This window comes from Apteryx mantelli, chromosome 19 (genome assembly GCF_036417845.1).
Source record: "Apteryx mantelli isolate bAptMan1 chromosome 19, bAptMan1.hap1, whole genome shotgun sequence".
Classification (NCBI taxonomy): Eukaryota; Metazoa; Chordata; class Aves; order Apterygiformes; family Apterygidae; genus Apteryx; species Apteryx mantelli.
Window position 1 is genome coordinate 16,184,074 of NC_089996.1, and position 18,350 is coordinate 16,202,423.

General features: G+C 66.4%; 3 protein-coding genes across 3 annotated transcripts; 1 reads left to right on the forward strand and 2 right to left on the reverse strand.

Annotated features, from left to right (window-relative positions):
- Nucleotides 1-20: 20 nt before the first annotated feature.
- MTNAP1 (mitochondrial nucleoid associated protein 1) lies at nucleotides 21-3,052 on the forward strand. Its single transcript, XM_013948223.2, has 4 exons — nucleotides 21-586; nucleotides 1,008-1,115; nucleotides 1,333-1,449; nucleotides 2,016-3,052. Exons 1-4 carry the CDS (start codon nucleotides 58-60, stop codon nucleotides 2,042-2,044), a joined length of 783 nt encoding a protein of 260 aa, XP_013803677.2. The 5' UTR covers nucleotides 21-57; the 3' UTR covers nucleotides 2,045-3,052.
- Nucleotides 3,053-3,481: 429 nt separating this feature from the next.
- Nucleotides 3,482-6,992, reverse strand: CPSF4L (cleavage and polyadenylation specific factor 4 like). The gene is made up of 7 exons (XM_067308636.1): nucleotides 6,890-6,992; nucleotides 6,696-6,746; nucleotides 6,115-6,267; nucleotides 5,685-5,780; nucleotides 5,367-5,464; nucleotides 4,146-4,340; nucleotides 3,482-3,550 (listed from the first exon to the last, which is right to left on the reverse strand). Exons 1-7 carry the CDS (start codon nucleotides 6,990-6,992, stop codon nucleotides 3,482-3,484), a joined length of 765 nt encoding a protein of 254 aa, XP_067164737.1.
- A 2,155-nt stretch (nucleotides 6,993-9,147) lies between these two features.
- Nucleotides 9,148-18,068, reverse strand: CDC42EP4 (CDC42 effector protein 4). The gene is made up of 2 exons (XM_067308217.1): nucleotides 17,998-18,068; nucleotides 9,148-11,101 (listed from the first exon to the last, which is right to left on the reverse strand). Exon 2 carries the CDS (start codon nucleotides 10,955-10,957, stop codon nucleotides 10,073-10,075), a length of 885 nt encoding a protein of 294 aa, XP_067164318.1. The 5' UTR covers nucleotides 10,958-11,101; nucleotides 17,998-18,068; the 3' UTR covers nucleotides 9,148-10,072.
- Between the last annotated feature and the right edge of the window lie 282 nt (nucleotides 18,069-18,350).

Sequence of the window (18,350 nt, forward strand, 5' to 3'; positions counted from 1 at the left end):
CCGCCCTGACGGGAGAGGCCCCCGCCCCCTCCCTCCCGCCGGTGGAGGCCTGCCGTCATGGCGGCGCCGCCGCCGCCGCCGCCGGGCCCGGGGCTGTGCCCGCACTGCCGCCGCCCCTTCAAGCGGCTCCGCGCCCACCTGCCGCACTGCAAGGCCGCGCCGCGGGCCCCGGCGGACGTAGTCACAGAGCAGCCGCGGCCGCGCCTGGAGGGCGACGCGGCCCCTGCGGCCTCGCTCCCCGGCGGCCGCCATCTGCCGCCGGCGGAGCGCGGCGCGGGCGCGTCCAAGAATTACCTCAGCGGCGCGCGGAGGCTGGCGGAGCGCGAGAAGCAGATGGCCGCGGTGCCCGGGCCCGCGAGGAGAGGCGCCGCGCTGGCTGCCGCCCAGCCCCCGCGCCCCGGCCCTCACGGCCAGCCCAGCTGCCTGCCGCAGCGGCCCGGCGGGAGCGGCCCCGCGGGCGCCCTGGCCTTGGAGTGGTTCCCGGACCTGTACCCCGGCTACCGCGGCCTGGTCGTGAGGCCTCTCCGGGAGGAGGCGGCCGTCGCAACGGAGGTGGCCAAGGGCGGTTTCTCAGAAGGAAAGCGAGGTAAAACGTGAGGCAGAAGCCTGCTGCAGAGGTGTATGGCACCATCAGATGCGAATGAGAGAGGAGGGGTAGAAACAGCAAAACTGCCAGGCTATCACGGGTTGCTCCAAAAGGCTCCTAGAGCTTATCCATCTGACCCTGCAGCCCCGCAAAACCAAGGGCTTGCGTTTCCATTTAGTATCGAGTCAGGGTCTTGCACGTTTGACAGGTTCACAAAGTGCTGGGCTGGCAAAGCCAACTCATGTGCTTCATGGGAGAGAAAATCCCCTGTTCCTTTCCAAGCCACCCATCCCTAGCCCCGGTTACTTGGAACCGCGCTGGAGGCCAGCTCTGTGCACACCACCCAGTGCAGGGAATGTGAACACAGCACAAATTGGCCTTGCTTTCCTACTTTTGACCATGTTGATCTCTCATTTCATAGCTCCCCTCTCAGAATGTCACCTGATGGATGTAAAGCTGGGGGAATTGCCCATGTGGCTGGCCACCTACAACTTTACTCCCAAGAGCTTGCTTGGAGGTGTGCAGAAAGGTAAGGCTGTTACTGGTTCTGTCAATGGAGAATCATCCCACTTACCTAGTTAATGTACCTGCTAACATGCTGCTGCAGCCTGGTCCAAGCTGCCAGTCTGAGCTTTTATAAAGAAGTGAAACAGTAGACCCAGCCATTTGATTTTGGAAATGTACAAGAACCAGTGAGCTCCTTGAGACCAGTAGGTGGTTTGGCCCTTGTATTTCTATTCCAACAGCTTGGAACAGCTACTGCAACAAATACATCAATGTGAAGAGGGGTGGAACAGCTGGAATTTCCATGCTCCTGGCTGGATACTGTGTCCTCAGCTATGGCTGGAACTATCAGCACATAAGTAAGGTTTCCTTCTTCGTATTTGTCTTATTTCAGCTAATTCCTTCTTTTGCAGCAGGTGGATAGTCTGTTTGCCATTTATGTTAATTCTCTGAAATCATTTAAATACTTTACAATTGAAACAAATATCAGAGCTCAGGGAACAGAATTCTGTCCTGGCAGAGAACTGAATGTTGTTACTTATCTATTGCTTAGGGAATTGCTAAGCTAAGCAGCTTAGGTAGGTAGAGGAGTTTAATTAATAAAGGTGGTGATGACAGTTGCTGGATTCACAGCTCATAATCCTCTCCCTGGAGAGGACCAGGGACACTCAGGAGCCCTCTTGAACCCTGTGCAAAGCAAAGGGAGGTGATGATCCTACGCAGGGCATGACCCATTCCCTGGATTTACTCACAAGTGACTCAAGGGATTTGTTGATGTTTGTATAGTATCTCCAGCAGGACTTGCTCTTACATGTACAGCATATCTACAGAGAAGGCTGTAGTCAGACTCCTGCTCATTGTCACATCATCCCTGCGCATAGCACTGTGCTAACACTGATGTTGTCACTTTGTTTTGTTTTGCTAGAGCGTAATTGCTGGCGCAAGTACCACTGAAGAAGCTGGAACGGCACCCAGGGAACAGTTGCAAAGATTTGACTGGGATTCAGCACTAGGGCTTAGGACTGGCATCCCAGCAGGGATTCAAGATGAGGCCCATTTTCCATCAGAGACAAGCTGTTAAGTTTCTGATGCTGGAAGGAATGCTTTTCAATTATCCTCCTGCAAATAAGGAGATAACTGACAGTAACAGTCTGCATTCACTGATCTGGGGGTCAGACAGTATTTAGTACCTGAACAGCAAGAAAGTGGTAGGGCAGCCCCTCAGATCTAGATGCAGAAGAATTCCTTTAGTTGGCAGACACCTGAATCTCTCACTGGATATTCCAGGGACAGGATAGCTCATTGACCTGGGCTGTTGATATAAATGCACTACAACACAAGTGTAGAATTAACAAGTATTCAGCGATAAGGTTTGTAACTGATCATGGGAAAGAGCAATTAGGGTAGAATAACATTCCCGCTCCAAGTTAGGTGGGCTGTGCTCTGCTGTACCCCTTACTTACCCTCTCCACAGTAGGCAAGATGGTGTTTGCTGCAGATTCATCACTAGAGAAGGGTGGTCCCTGCAGAGCCATTCAGCAAAGGGGCCCCAGCCCCTGCTTTGCAAACAGCATTGCACCGACGGGGCTCCCAGGCTCTCCAAGGCAGCTGCAGGAAGCACCTCTGTGAAGGCATTAAAGCAGCAGCATTTGCAATGCAGCACCCTATTTCTGGAGGAAGAAAATCCATTGGATTAGCTGTTGTGCCCAAAGGGCAAACCAACGTCTGCACCAGACAAACAAGGACAATTATGAGACTGCTGGTTCTAGCCTGCCATCACAAGTCATGTCTGGAAAAGGGGTGGTGAGGTTACAGGCATGAAGGGTTGAAAAAAAAAAAAAATCAGCCAAGGAAAAAATCTAAACTTTTTATTCTGTGACATGCAACAGTGTTGTGTCAGAGGTGTTTCATCAAGAACTCCCTCTTGCTAGCAATAAAACTCTTGTGAATTTTCCTTTTCTACTTGGTACCACGTGTTCTCATCAAATATGGTGTTCCTCACCCCCTCTTCTGGAGACTAACACACCACACCCTCATTTTCCCAGGACCCTGGCACAGGCTGTTCTCACACCCCTTCAAAACTGTGGTTTAGTAAATGCATAATTACAGCTCCCTACTGCACCAGTCTAAAGTGTGAGCCATCTGCCAGCTGAGCAAGAGGGAAAGAGGCAGTGGCCTCTGTGAGAGCTGTGAAGAGTCCAATTTTAGTTACATTAAGGGAGCGTGATTTCTCCTCTGTTGCTTGTGCAAAGATCTGTGAGAGACAGTGCTGAGCAAAAGCAACCGGCTTCTCTGGTCAAACCACTGTCCTAGTTGCCTTCTCATTGACTCCACCACACTTTACACCTCATGGTGCGTCTTCCTTCCACATTTCTTGCAGGAACATTCAAGTCACTTCCCCAGCAGGATTTCCAGGTGACTCTTCCCACACTTATTGGCATAGTGACCTTTCTGTCCACACTGGAGAGGGGGCAGGAAGAGACATCAGTTGTTTTAGATAAACCCTGCCCATGTTTTAATCACACATTCCTTGTCCCATCATTTCAAGGCTAATGGAGCAGTGCCTCACTTGGGCTGCCTCTGGTAGGTACAAGCTGTGCCAAAGACCCTTCCTGCAGCAAATCCCTGCCCCAGAGAGGCACGAGGGGCTCATTGCCCTCTGAGGCTATTTCCCTGCGTGCCGAGTGTCTGCTGTCAAAGATGCCTCTTCAACCCTCCCCACCATCCCTTGCAGTCAGAGTATTTTGACCCAAGTACAATCTTCCTTCCTGCCAGTTCACACCTCAGCTGTCAGGGGAGGAAGCTGCTAGCCAGCCCTGGAGGCGAAGGGAGCTCTGAAATGCATCTGAAGATGGGCTCATTAGCCAGAAACAGGCCAGCACAGGGAGGACACAGATGTCTCAAGAGTGCTGTTTTGAGAGCTGTGGGAACCCTTCCTGGCTGAGAGCGGAGTGCCCACACCTTGGACTACCCCTCACCATAATGCTTTACCCTCCCTCCAAGGCAAGACCATTTCTCCCACCACAGGAGGCCTCCCCATCCCCAAAACACTCACCTTGAAGCAGGTGACTTGCTCGAGCAGGCGCTGCGGGCCCGGGGGGCAGCTGCTGGCCTCCTGTGGCTGCATCACCGCGTGCTGGGTAGCGCTGGTGGCCAGCAGCAGGGGCTCTGCAGGTGGCAGGTGCTCACGGTCGCTCTCCCTGCCAGCGGCCGGGCCCAGCCACGCCACCCGCCGAGGACGGTCAGCTCCCTGGGGGGACAAGGGGCAGAAGGGGCAGCTGGCAGCTGCCATCCCCACACTCCGAGAGCCAGGGAAGGCAGGAGCAAGGAAAACAAATGCTGCATGGCCAGAGCAGTCCGAGCATCGCCCCGAAGCACAGGGCACAAGGGACCGAGGGCAGGCTGCCTTGCTGGGCTGGCCAAGCCGGGGTCACACAGCCTCCTTTCTGCTCCAGGAAGCCAAGTGCTCAGTGCACCCTGGCATGAGGCTCCAGGTGCTCCAAGTGCCCCAAGCACCAGGAAAGGACACCTCAGCCTGTTTTACAGCTCTGAGAACCCAAGGTACAGGCTCATGGCAGCTGAGCTGGGAAAAGTCAGGGGACCACAGCTCCAGCCCCCCATAAAGAGCTCGGGGGGCTCTCATACACCCCAAAAGGAAGTTGGTTTTCTTTAGGTGCATAAATAAAGCCTGTGCGTTGAGGCTGCCAGGTCTCTGACTGGCTGGGAGAAAGGCTGGGGCTTGCTCACACCCTTTGCCAGCGCAGCTGAGGCTCCAGAGCAGCCCCAGGCTCTGAGCATCTCAAACAGGCAGCGCAAAAGGGCTTTGGCTCAAGAAGGAACAGGAATCACCTTGGTCTGATCGGTGCTGCACATCAGCCCGGCCTTGAGGCTAGAGAGGAGGACACAGAGGACAGGCAGTTACTCCCTGGGACACAGGGACAGTATCCACCCCAAATTCCCCCTAAATCCCGTCTCCCACAGCCTCACAGGGCTGTCCTGGGGTTGGAGACAGCCAGGCATGACCCTCCCTCAGGGTCTGGGACATCCCCTGCCTGCTCAGCTGCAAACCCCATGGTCAGCAGCTCACATTGGAAGGGAAAGAGACCCAAGAGGGGTTCACTTGGTTTAGATGAGGACTCAAAGGGCCTCGCAGAGTCCATCCTTGGCTCGGCCACTGCAAGGGCTGTAGCCACCTCCATAGCCTGGAGAGAGGAGGCAGTTCCCCTGGCTGCCCCGGGCTGGACATGTGCCAAACTCCCTCCGGCCCGCCCCGTACGTACTGCATGAATTTGCACTTGGGTCCTTCTGGGCAGAAGCCGACGAGGTAGTTGGCGCACAGCACCCGCCGGGTGTGCTTGTACTTGCACAGGGGCCCTGCCACGCACAGGAGAGGTCCCCGTTAGCAGACCCAGGTGCTGTGACCGGGTTGCTGCCAGGCTGGGCTCCCTCTCAGCAGGGATTTCGGGAGCCCGGCTTTCCCCAGCAGCCCCGTTCCTCCTCGGCTCCATAGGGCTTCAGCCGCCCCCAGCGGGAGCGAGCAGGGAGCCCCCCCTCACCCGGCACCACCCCAGTGCACGGACGGGCGGGCGCTCACCGTGCCTGCAGAAGCCTCGGTCGTACCAGGGACAGCCGGTGGCACGGGCCGTGGCGTCGATGTGCAGGAAGGGACATTCCTTATTGCTGCACTCACCTGTGGGAGCGATGGGTTTGGGACAACGCTCACCCAAGTCAAACACAGCAGAAAATGCTTAAAGCAGCATTTTGAGCCATTTTTGAAATCGAGATGCTGCTGCTTCCCATCAGGGAGGGCACAGGCAGGGGCCCGGCCCTGCCGCCGCCGTGGGAAGGACAGGCTCAATCCCAGGCTTGGCCAGGAAAACAGTGGCCCCAGGCAGATGCCGGTGGCATTTCTTCCCGCAGACAGGAGGTGGCATCAGGCGATTGCTTGAGCCCAGACCCGAGGGGCACAGCTGTGGGACAGGGTCCCTGGGCTTGGGGGGGGGGGGGGTCTCTCCTGCACCTACCGAATTTGGAGTAGAAGTAGCACTCGGGCATCTTGGTCACGTCGTACTCGTGCAGGAAGTCGCACTGGTCGCCCTTCTTGCACAGCCCCCGCAGCCAGTGCTTGCACACCACCGTCTTCTCCCCGCTGACGTGCCGGAAGGGGCACAGCAGGCCTGGCCGCGGCACGGACCCGGCATCAGAGCCGGCCCCTGCCCCGGTATCGCTTCTCGCTCCAGCATCCCCCACCATGGTCCCTCGAGCAGCCGGGATCTGCCCCTTTGCACAAGGGTCAGGCCCTGAAACCCCCCCCAGCCCGGGGTCCCCGGCTCCCCGCGGTGCATAGGGCACTGCCCCAGCCTCCGATTGCCTTGCATGTGTCCACCAAAGCCCTCCCCGGCTGCGAAGGGGGTTGGAGCGCTGATCCCCAGGGACTCGGGCATCAGGGAGACGTCTGGGCAACTTCAGCCTTTTGGGTCAAAACCCACCAACCCGTTATTCCAGGCAAGCGGTCGTGGATGTGAGCAGGTCGTAGGGTGGAGGGGGGGCCCCCCAGCATCCCCAGATCCCGCACGGCAGAGCCGGCCCCATCCCAGGCACTCACCCTTGGAGCACAGCCCCCGGCGGAAGAACTCGCAGACGGCCGCCCCCAGCTCTGCGGGCGAGAGCAGGGCAGGGAGAGCTTCGCCAGCGGCCCCAGCGCGGCCCCGCGGGCTGCCCAGCCCGGCCGCTGCCCCCTCGCCACCCACCCACCCTGAGGACAGTGACGGGAGCCACGTGGCCCTGTCCCCAACTTACTGTCCATACCCGGGAAGGGCAGGAGCCGGGCTCCTCTCTGCTGCTCCACATCAGCCTCCAAGTCAAACCTGATCTTCTCCACTCCGGCCACCAGCTCCTGCATCACGGCTGCTCCCGCGAGCGCAGCTGAGCCCCGGCACGGTGCAGGCAGGGAGCGCGGCGGTGGCAGCAGCGGTGGGGTCCCCGCGGCCTCGTTCCCCCCAAAGGAGCGCCGCAGCCAACCTAGGCCCCAGCCGCACTGCAAAACCTGCCTCCTCCCCGAGCCGGAGCAAACCTGAGCCGGGCTGCAGCCCCGAGCCCTGCATTTAGAGCACGGAGCCGCTCACATCTGATCTCAATTTGCAGCCACGATTGCCTGGTGCTGCAGCCCAGCTGCAGGCGGCTCGGCCCTGGGCCCCCGTCGCCCGGCCGTGCTCAAGCCCCCGTCATTGCCTCCCTGCCCGACATCTGCTTCTCTGCCGTTAGCCCCCGGTGCCGCCGCCGCCGGGGGAGCAGCTGGCCGGCAGCTCCTGGGAGCGGGGGGCTTGCTGGGGCTGCCCCGCACGCCGGCTTAACCCCCTCACACCAGGGCTCGCTGCTCGGCCGGGGAGGAAGCAGGGAGACTCCAAAGATGGAGCTGAACGTGGCCTTCGTGCTGTGCCCGATTGCCCCACGAGCAAGGGACAGATCCCGCGTGGTTTTCATTGCACCCTGAGTGCTCTGAGCATTGCCGGGTGATGCCCGCAGACCTGCTCTGCGGTGCTGGCACCCAGCAGGACAGAGCCGCGTCCCCGAGCACCGGCAGGGACCTGCCCTGTCAGCATTGCAAGCCAGGCAGCGCCTGCGGTGTCGCGTGGCTTCCCGGGGTCTCACCCGGAAAGGCCCCCCGTCCCCCGGGCTGAGCCGAACGCGCGGCCCCCCACCTCGGTCACGCGGCCCTGGCACGCACCGGGGACTGCGGCCCTGCTCCCATTCTGTCACTAGCAATAAACCCGCTGGACCAGCACCATCCGCGGCCCCGTGCACCGGCCTCACCGTCGTGCACGCCCAGACACACGCCGCTTCGCATATTGGGGCAAAAACCAGTGATATCCATCCAGCGCTTCACAAAGCAGGGGTTTTGGGGTGCCTCTGGCTGCAACGGGGCTGACTCCCTGCTCTGGCAGCACCAGCGGCCCCGGCAGTTGCACAGATGCTGGCTGGGAAATCCAGCGGGATTGCAGCAGCTCTGGCGCGATTCCCAGCTAAACCAGGGACCCCGTCGCCCCGGCGTGGCCGGCTCCCCGCTCCTCCGTCGCGCCGCGGCGAGCCAGGCCCGGCGCGCTTTCTGCCCTGTCGGCTCGTGGCACGCCGGTGCTGCCGAGCGGGAGGCTGGAGCTGACAGGCGTCACAAAGATCGGGATTGCTGCGTGATGGCTGAGGGCATCCCGTGCCGTGCCGCTTCGCCGGCAGTCCCGGGGCCTCGCGCTGCTCCCAGAGAGGGGCCGGGGAGCAAGGTGGCCCCGGGGATGCCACGGCATAGAGCATCATCAAGGGACAGGAGGAGACGGGTGCCGCAGGGACGCAGGCACGCGCCGGGGTGTTTTTCTGGGATCGCAGCATGGGGACGGGGGGTAGCCGCCGCAGAAAAGGGTCCCGGGAAGAGCCCGGCCCGGTGAGCTCAGCCGGGGAAGAGCCCGGCCCGCCGGCCGCAGCTGCTGTTGTTCTGCCCGTCCCCGAACAATAGCGCAGTGTCCCCCGCGGCGGGGCAGCGTGCCGGCCGCTGGCTCGCGCACAGACCCGCATTGTGCCCCGGCCGCGGCGCAGCGCAGCGCTCGCCCGCTCCCGCCAGCGCCGGCCCCGCGGCTCCACCGGCGGCAGCAGCGGAAAACTCGGAGGGGCCGAACGCAGCACCGGCCCCGCGCAGCCCCGGCCAGGGCAGACCCCGGGGCTCCGCACCGCGCTCCCCTCCCCGCTGGGAGACGCTGGCCCCGCGCCGGCAGCAGCGGGGACAGCCAGTTCTGCCCCGCCGTCACCGTCCCCCGCTCCGCCAAAGCGGGCCGCGGGGGGCAGAAAGGCCTCCTGGCACAGCCCGGCCTGGCTGCGGGGACGCGGTGCCGAGCCAGATCCGGCCAGCGGGAACGCGGCCGCTTCCTCCCTCCGCGGGCAGCCCCGCTCCGCCGGGGCGAGGGGCCGGGAGAAACCCCTGCCCCAGGCGGGAGCCGGACGCCCGGAGCAGGGTGCAAGGTGTCCCGCAGCAGCACCCCCGTCCCCCGTCCCCCAGGAACAGAGGCCACCGCTGTCACTACCGTTTCCTTTTATTTGCATTTTTTACATAACAAGGTACAAAACCCTCCGCTCCCACCCGCCTGCAGCAGGCCGGCATCGGCGGCACTCCGGGCACACCGCAGGGGGCCGGGCGCTTCCCACGCCGGAGACGGACCCACGCTCCCATCGGTGCGATGCTTCCCCAGCGGGGGCGGCCGGGGGGGCCACGGGGGGGGCCCCCTCTCCAGTCCGAGCCCCCCAGCCCGCTCCGGGCAGCACCGTCCCACCCGCACGGAGGGCGTCCCTGCGGGAAGCATCTGGGAGGCACCGGTCAGAGCAGCCGGCGAGAGCGGGGCACGAGCCTCTGGAGCGCTGCGAGGCCGGGTGCTCCCGCAGCTCTGCAAAAAGCCCGGCAGCTCCCAGGGTCTCCCCCGGCCGAAGCTGCCCACGGTCCCAGCGCTCCGTGACGTGTGGCGCTCGGAGCTCCGGAGCAGAGTCCTTCCTCATAGGAATCCCCCCCTCAGTTAAAACCAAAAGCAAAAGTAAAGAGAGTTAAGTACAAATCAGAGACCAATAAAAATTGTACGGGGGGTGGGAAATACATATATATTACTAAAGGAGCTAGAACTTTGAAGCCTCGTCCTGTTTGATCCTATACTGCTCTACAGCGGGGGGGGGAAGGAAAAAAAAAAAAGGAGTTAACATCCAAAGTCCAACAAAAAGAACCAAGACGGAGTCTGCTTTCCCCTCCCAGGATGTGCTGGAGCATCGTTGGGGTCCGGGAGTGAGCGCGGCCGCCGGAGACGCTCCCGCGGCCCCCGGGGGGGGACGGAGCGATGGCACGGCCGCGGGGAGCTCAGTCTTCGCCGGCGCTCGCTCATCCCGGCGCTCGCTCATCCGGCCCCGTGTCCAAGCAACCGCAAATGAGAACCAGACCCCTCGGCTCGGCCGCCCGCCTTATACCCTGATCTCGTCGTCGTCCTCGTCGGCGAAGGAGAACTCCTTGTCGGGGCGCTTCGGGGGGCCGCGCCGGGCGCCGCCGGGGCCGGGGCTGGGGCTGCGCTCCTCCGGCGCCGAGGCGCAGCCGGCCGCCGCGCCGCTGTCCCTGGCGCCGCGGGCTGCCGGGGATCCCGGCGGCACCCTGCCCTCCTCCGCGTCGGACTCGCCGTCGCTGTCCTCCTCCTGCTCCCACTGCTCCTTATCCATGATGCTGAGGACGTCGCCGAGCATGGAGGGCCCCAGGTCGATGTGGAAGGACATGATGGACTCGGCGTGCTTCATGCCCGCCCCGCTCTTGGCCGCCACCACGACGGGCAGCTCCGTGATGTCCCCAAAGTCGCGCTCGTCCAGGCCGGGGCTCAGCGGGCCGGCGGCCGCCCCGTTGGGGCGTTGCTGCTCCTCGGGGCTCATCTCGTCCGGCATCTTCTTGACGGGGCTGGAGGAGAGGCTCTTGGGCAGCTGCCCGGCGCTGCGGTCCACCTCCTTCTCGTTGAGCTGGGGCAGGGAGACGGCGTTCTTCACGAAGAGCGCCGAGTCCCGCAGCGAGCCCAGCATGTCGCGCCGGTCGCCCCGCGTCACCGACTGCGAGCGCTTGCTGCTGCGGAAGCGGCGGGACAGCAGGCCGGGCTTGGAGGCGCCCGGCTCCTCGCCGGCCTCCGGCCCCGGCTCGCCCGCCTTGCTGTTGAGGAAGGAGGTGTCCCCGAAGGCGTCCCCGGCGCGGCCCACGTGCATGGTGTGGCGGAAGTCGCCCAGCGGCGCGCTGATCATCTCGGCCGTCAGGTCGGCCCGCGAGCGCCGCTTGGAGTGGGCCGAGTTGGAGACGAGCTGCTTCAGGATGGGCATGGTGCCGGCGGGCAGCGGCCGCCCCGCCGCGCCGGGCCGCCGGCGGAGACGACGGAGACACACGCGACCGCAGACACCGGACGCCTCTTGGGACCCCTCGCGCTCCGCGTCAGGGCAACTGCCGGCTTCAGAGACGGGTCACTCCTAGGGGACAGGAGAGAGAGAATCGGTCAGGCTTCGAGGACACCGACTGGCACGGCCCTGCAGATGCCACCTCGGCCAGTGCAAGGCTGCAAAACACATGCACGCACATGCATGCATGCGCATGCATGCACACACGTGCAGGGTGCTGCACACGCATGCATATGCATGCACACGCACACGCAGGGTGCTGCACACGCTGCCCGCCAGCAGCTCGCCTTCCCTGGAGCAAAAGCCTCTCCCCCTCCAGGGCTGGCCACGGCCCCGCAGGGAGATGGTCCCAGATCTCCCCCAAGCCCCTTGCGCCCTGCTCCGTCCCCACCGGAGAGCTGGTCCCGGATCCCATCCGCATGCCGAGGGACGGACAGACCGCAGGAGAGAGGCACGGGGGTGCAGCCAGGCAGCCCCCACGCACACGAGGGACAAAACCCCGGCAGCGTGCCCTCGCCCCGGCCACACGCGAGCCGGGGCCGCCGCCGGTGCGACCTCCCGGCGCTGCAGCCTCCCTCGCGCGCAGGTTTCCCTTCCCTTCCCGGCCTGAACAATAGTGCATTGTCGCGGCTCGGCAGAGCCGGAGACAGGCCGGTAAACCCAGCTGGGCCGGGCGCGGGCTCCACAGGGACGGGGACAGCACCCCCCCAGCCCACCCCTCACGGACCCCCCCCTCCAGCCCACCACCCCCAACGCGCGAAGCCGGGTCTCACGGCCGGCCCCGCTCCACGGCAGCGCTCCAAGCCCGAGCCCGCCACCGCGGCTCGGGAAAGCAGCAGGGACGGACACAAAGAGGGACGCGGGGGGCCCGGGGTGCAGCCGCCCCCTCCCTGCCTGCAGCCCCGTGGCGGCGGAGAGGGGCACAGCCCCGCGCCCGCCGCTGGGAGCCCAGCACCGAGAAGATGCCTGGGATTTTTTTTTCTTTTTTTCCTTTCTTTCTTTTTTTTTTTTTAATTGGAAGAAAGCAGGGAGGAGCAGCCGCCAGGAGGAATTGGAAACAGACGGCAGGAAGCGTGCGAGCAGGGCGAGGAGCCCCCGGGAGGCACCGGCAGCCCGGCTGCCTGCGCGCGCAGGGAGCCGCGGCATCCCGGCCGGGGGCACGGGGATGGAGGGGCCGCCCGGCACCCGCCCTGCCGGCTCAGCCGGGACCTGCTCGCCCCAACATTGGGGACGAGGGGACACGGCCCTGCTGCCGCCCCAGCGCCCCCCGAGCCTCATCCTGCTCCCAGCAGAGGAGCTGGGATGCAGGCGCCGAGGGGGAGCTGGAGCAGCCGGGACGGACGGCTCCAGCAGGGTGGTGGGGCATCGGCACGGATGTGGGAGCACCCGCTCCCAGCCGCGGCACAGGGGCTCAAAGGAGCCGAGCTCCGGGCGTCCTGCTGCAGCAAGCGACGCAGCCACGCGTGCGCGGCCCCGGGCGGACCTTGCCCCGGCTGCCTCCCCGGCACCGCCGCGATGCGGGGGGACACGGCCGGCAGCTAACCGGCACCCAGAGAGACCTGTTCCTCCTTCCCATGGCCCGGCGGCAGGACAGCCACCGCCGGCCACCCCGTCCAGCGAGGACGGGGATGTCACCGCATCACCGCGTCCCTCGCTTCCCTGGGCACCAGGCAGCCCTGGGATTGGGGGGGGGGGGAGCCCTTCGCCCGCAGGCTGCCGCTCCGCATCCAGCCCTGCTCGGCCGTGCCCGGCAGAACGGCTCCGCAGGAGCTGGCGAGTCCTGGCCTCCGAGCATCCCCAAGCCACATCCCCGCGCCGAGCAGCCGCGCTCCCAGGCCTCCCGCGATGCCGGGGGCCAGGTCCCACCACCCCCTCCGCAAAGACGGCCCCGGCTGCGAGGGCAGGAGCTGCATCCCGCGGCCCAGCCTGCGGCAGGGAGCCGCGCTCGCCGCCCGCCTCGGCCGCCCGATGCCCAGCGCCCCGGCTGCCACGTCTGCACGGGGCCGGCGCGGACGAGCCGGCAGCAACGCCCCGCCGGACACCACCACGGAGCTGCCGCACCGGCCCCGTGCACCCCGCGGGGCGATGCAGCACCCAGCACGGCCAGGGAAGGGCTCCAGCCCCCCTGCCCCTTCCCGAAACCTGCCCCGGGGACGCCCGTCCGTCCTTCGCCGCCGGAAGCGGAGCCTCGGGCACGCTGCAGCGGGGAGCCTGGACTCTGACCCCGCGCGGGGCAAAGTCCCGGTGCTCGGCTCCTCTCGCGGCACAGCCGCCAGCCCCGCTCTGCCTGTCCCGCGGGTCCCCGTGGCCCCGGCAGGCTCCCGGCACCACCCGCCCGCTGTCCCCAGCTCTCCCGTCTTGCACCCGCCGGTGTCTCAGCACAAGCCGGGCATAGGAAACCGGCCCCCAGGCTGGGAGCCAGGATATGGGGCGGCCAAGGCTCGAGCGCCCCACGCCAGCACAGCAGACCCCAGGCACGGCACGGCTCGGCTCCGATCCCCGTTACCTCCCGCGGCGGCTCCGCCGAGGCCAGCGGGGCAGCGTGCGACGGGGCAGCGCGGGGCAGCGCGCTCCCTTATCTGCATGGCTAACGGCACCTCGGCCGCCGAGCCCGGCCGCCTCTTTTCTCCCTCGCCCGGCCCTCTCCATTTGTACGCGGACAATAAGCCGGGGGGGAGCCGCTCTCCCCTGCCAGGTTCTCACGCGGGCCCGGCGCATGCGTCCGCGCGCGCGCACGGACGGACGGGGGGGTGTGTGGCACAGCCGTTTTCCCTTTGCAAGGTCTCCTTTCAGGCCGGCATTCCTGCAGCCTTTGGTTTTACATAAAGCAAACACTCCCGGCAAGCTCCCCAGCTGGGCAAGGCAACCGCGCTGCTGATTTAGGCCATCTGGGGACTGTCCCTCCCTGTATTTAGATTTCGGGGCCAAGTTCAGCGTTTGCGAGATACTTTGCAAGCCTCGGCGGAGGGGCCGGCGGGAGGTTGGAGCGTTATCCGAGCGTTACGTTACGGGCGCGCTGCAACAGCCGCCCCGGCCGGCAGCGCTCCAGCAGCCTCCAAACAAGCCACCGCGTCCCTCCTCGACCCTCCGGTTCGCGGCGGCTTTTCTTAGCGGCCGAGACACCCCTCCGGGTGCGCCCGGGGGGGACGAGGGGACGAGCCCCCCGGCGCAGCCCTCCCGCCGCGGTCTCCTCCCGGAGCGGAGCCGCCGGCCCAGCTCCTTCCTGCCCGGGGTGGCGGGACACAGAGCCCTTTTCTCCTCCGGGCGCCGGGGCAGAGAGGAGAGCAGATCCGATGACATTCGCGCCGCAGACGCGCTCACAAAGGAAACCAGGCCAGCGCGGCCGCCTCGGCAGCCCGCGGCACGGCAGTGCTGACGGGTAACCCGAGAGGCTTTGCAGCCGGACGCCCCGCGCCCAGGGAAGGGAGAGGGGCCGGGAGCTGCCTGCCGCCTGCGCCTCTCCTCCCTCTGGGACCGCAGGCACCAAGGGGCGAGAGCCTCTGGTCCCCGATCGCCCCTTTGGCTCGGGGGGCTGTTTCCAGGGTGCCGCGGCGGGAGCCAGAGCGAGAGCAGCCGGACCAGGCTGCCCCCACCGGGCAGGGGGCACCGCGAGCCCGCACGGCTCCATGCTGCAGATTTCCAGCCCCGGAGCCCCTGCCCATCCTGCTCAGCGCCAGCCATCGCGCAGGGACCAGAGGGCAGGAGCTGATTAAAGAGGCTGGTGCACGGGCGCACGCGGGGGCAACGCCTCGTCCAGCCACGCTCCCACGGTGCATCCGTGCGCCGGCCTCCGGCTCGCCCCAGCACACGGGCTGGGAGAGCCAACGCGCGTGACGAGGAAAGCATCCCGGCCAGCCCGGCCGGCTCCAAACGCGCCTCCAGCTTTGCCGTGCGCATTAGCGCTGCAGGCAGCGCCCTGCAGCCGCCAGATCAGAGGATGCGCTCCCCACCCTGCCGGGCGCTGGGGCAGGGCTCAGCCGGACCGGTCCGGCCCCGCGCGCGGCCCGCGGGCAGGGAGAACCGGCATGTACAAGGGCGAACGGAGGGAGGAAACGCTCGCAGTCTGATCAGACCCATTTTCCGGCGCGCTGTCCCCGCCGGGGAGCCGGTTCATGCAGACGCTCGCGTCCTTTGATGTTCCTGCCTGCGCAGACGGCAGCCAGGGCGCCCGTCACACCCTGCCCCCTGCGGTCCCCAGGGCCCGGCTGCCGTCGCAGCCCTTTGCCACGCTCCCCGTCGCGTCATCCTCGGGTCTCACCCCGGAGGCAGACGTTGCTCTTAGCACGGCAACCCGAGCTGCCCGGGGACTCTCTCCTCTCCGGCGCAGGTGACAGCTCTGGTCCCGTCCCCTGGCATCGGGGCCCGGCTGAAGCTCGGCTACAGCTGTGGGATGCGCGCAGGGGGCCCCAGCTCCGGCAGCTGCAGCGCCTCTGGAAGCGGAAAGGCCATCGGCAGCGAGCGTCAGAGCCCGAGCCAGCGAGACGGCTCGGCCGGGGCCGGGGAGGAACCGCGGCTCTCGCCAGGGCTCTCCGCACACAAATCACAGCTAACCCCAGGGACCCGCTGCCCCAGCGCCGGCCCGCCGGTGCCAGAAGCATAGCAGCGCTCCCCGAGGGACTGCTGACGATCGAGAGCTATCCAGAGTTCACGGAGCAACTATTGGCGGGACAAGCCAGAACAAGCAATGGACCATAAATCCTCCCGCTGCAGGGCCACGAACCAGCCGCCAGCTCTCGAGGAGACGTTTCCGGGGGGAAAGGTTATCGCTCCGCTGGCCCTTGCTCCCTCTCTCTCCCAACAACAGAGTCTGGCCAGGGTCCGACAGGATACTGGGGCTAAACAGACCTCCAGGCCTCCACCGGGCTTGACATTCCTGTGGCTTAGCCGGGGTGGACGGGAAGTAAACAGCCAGGCTTCTCCCGGCTCGGCTCGCCGCCCCGCCGCGGCACCCTACATGCCGCGGGGCTCCCTCTGGCGCCTCCCGGCCGGCCCCAGGGCTGCCGACCTCGGCGCCTGCTCGTGCTCACAACAAAACCCGGGGAACAAAGGCAGCGAGACCACCGCAGTCAGCACAACGCCCGCGGCACCGGAGCCATCCGTGGGCAGCGGCCGGGGGGCCGCGGAGGGAGCCGGGACGCCCCCGCCGCGCGGCACGGCTTCGGGCAGGACGCGGTCCCCTGCCCCCGGCGCTGGGGATTTAGGCCGGCCTTGCTCTCCCTTCCCACCAGGGCCCAGACCCACTGAACCAACTCCGCGCTAACCTCGGCTGGATGCAGTCCACGGTCTCCGAGGCAGCTGCGGCCAAAACAGGCTTGTTTACTGTAAGCCCTGTTCGAGAGAAAGCCCTGGCCCAGCACGCAGCAAGCTGTGCGCCATTCCCGGCTCCGCCGCGGCTCTTTGCTGGATCAGCCCGGCCAGCCATGTCACTCCATGCCTCAGTTTCTCCATTAGAGAGCTAACGATCGCAGCTCCCTTTTTAACAGCCTTCCTGATCTATAGATTCGGCACTTGGAAACATCTATATCCCATGCTGCTCCAGCTGGGCTCACCCCAGGGCAGCGCAGGCTGCGTCGCGCTCCCAAACAGCCATAACCACCCGTCGTCCCCAGCTCTGGGGGCACCGGCCCAGCGGTGCCGCACCGGAGCGGGCTCGGAGGGGACAGGCCAGCCCCGTGCCCAGGCTCACGGAGCCAGGCAGATCCTGCTCTCCGAGCAGCCCACGTGGGCTGGCGCACTCTCTCCCGGGACGCTGGCTGCCGGGGGAAGGAAGGATCAAGGGCTGGACGGGAAGCCCCGATCCCCAGCCCTGGCCCACAGGAGGAAGAGCCGGCGGGGGATTTCGGCGTGGCTCTGCCTCTGACTCAGCACCAGTCTGCACCCCGTCCCGGCGCACCAGAGCGAGCCCAGGGTGGTGCTGGACCCGCTCCAGCACGGAGAGGATCAACATTTCCGAGAAGGGCTACGGGGCAGCTCTGAGGGCTCCGGGTGGCACAGCTCTGCCAGCCCCGCGTGCCCTCCCGGACCCCTCGGGCAGCAAATAACCCTGCTGCGGGCAACCCTGCGGCTCCGCACGGGGCTGGTCCCCGGGGTCTCAGCGCTCCCCGGGGTCTCAGGGGCCGCCCGCCTGCTCGGTTTTGGCGACGTCCCGAGCGAGTTGTCTTGACCACCGGGCCAGGGGCCCCCGTCGGGCGAGCAAGCACTGGAAGTGGAGGCCACCGAGAGCTTGCGACGGGTCTCGGCAGCCCGGGCGAGGCAAGCCGGGCCCGGCCGCTCGGGCTGGGCAAACACGGCTCCAGAGGCGAAGCATCCTGTTAACCCCTTCGCTAATCGGAGCCCGCAAACCCTCCCCGCGCCGGGGCCGTGCTGCCGGGGGGCGAGCGGAGCCCCCGGCCCGGTGCCGACCCCGACCCCGGCGGCCCCCGGGACCCCTGCCCGCCGGCCGTGGCGGCTCTGCGCCCGCGGGTCGCTTCCCCCGGCCCCGCGCCGGGCCCCGCTCCCGGGAGGACCCAGCCGGCAGCAGCCCCAGCGCCGCCCCGGGGAGCGAGGGGGGTCCCGGGCGTTGCCGCCCCCGCCCCGTCCCCGTCCAGCTATTCAATCCCGGACGCGGCGAGTCGCTCCGCACCGGGGCCGCCGTCCGTCCCCGCGGCGGGGTCCCCGCAGGCGCGGCGGGCCGGGAGGGCACCGCCTCGCCCCGCCACCCCGGCCCGGCCCGGCGCCGCCGGAAGACTGCGTGCTGCCCCCCGGGGACGGCCGGCACCGGCGGCTGGGCTGGCCCGGAGCCGGGCGGTACGATCCCGATCCCGGTCCCGGTCCCGATCCCGGTCCCGGGTCCCGGCGCGCCCCCTCCGTTCCCCGCACAATAGCAGAGCCAGGGCCCGGTGCCGCCGCCGCCGCCTCCCCCCCGAGCCGAGCCGAGCCGAGCCGAGCCAGGCTGGACCGGACCGGACCTCGCTCCAGCCCCCTCCTACCTGCCCGCTCGGGACCCGCTCCCGCCCCATGGCCGAGCCGTCCGGTGCCGAGCCGAGCCGAGCCGAGCCGAGCCGAGCCGAACCCGCTCCGAAATGAAACCGCACCCCCACCACTACCGCCGCGGCGGGCATGATGTCATCGCCCCGCCCCGGCCAATGGGGCGGCGCCACGTCACCGGGCAGCTCCCACCACCCCCGACTCCCTCCATTCAAACCGGAGCGGGGCGGGGGCAGCCTGGTCCCGGGCGCGGCCCCCACGGGGGGGGGGGGGGCGGCCCACGCGGGGGGGCGGCGGGGTCTTCCCCCGAGTGGGGTGAGGAGCCCGGGCCCCTTCCCGGGTGGGGGCTCACCAG

Excerpts from the sequence above, each read along its gene's own strand:
- MTNAP1 (XM_013948223.2), top strand. The coding sequence starts at position 58 with ATGGCGGCGCCGCCGCCGCCGCCGCCGGGCCCGGGGCTGTGCCCGCAC. Across the intron at positions 587-1,007 it reads TTTCTCAGAAGGAAAGCGAG|CTCCCCTCTCAGAATGTCAC; the intron begins GTAAAACGTGAG and ends CTCATTTCATAG. Across the intron at positions 1,116-1,332 it reads GCTTGGAGGTGTGCAGAAAG|CTTGGAACAGCTACTGCAAC; the intron begins GTAAGGCTGTTA and ends CTATTCCAACAG.
- CPSF4L (XM_067308636.1), bottom strand. The coding sequence starts at position 6,992 with ATGCAGGAGCTGGTGGCCGGAGTGGAGAAGATCAGGTTTGACTTGGAG. Across the intron at positions 6,747-6,889 it reads GCCCTTCCCGGGTATGGACA|AGCTGGGGGCGGCCGTCTGC; the intron begins GTAAGTTGGGGA and ends TCTCGCCCGCAG. Across the intron at positions 5,465-5,684 it reads CCGAGGCTTCTGCAGGCACG|GGCCCCTGTGCAAGTACAAG; the intron begins GTGAGCGCCCGC and ends TGTGCGTGGCAG.
- CDC42EP4 (XM_067308217.1), bottom strand. The coding sequence starts at position 10,957 with ATGCCCATCCTGAAGCAGCTCGTCTCCAACTCGGCCCACTCCAAGCGG.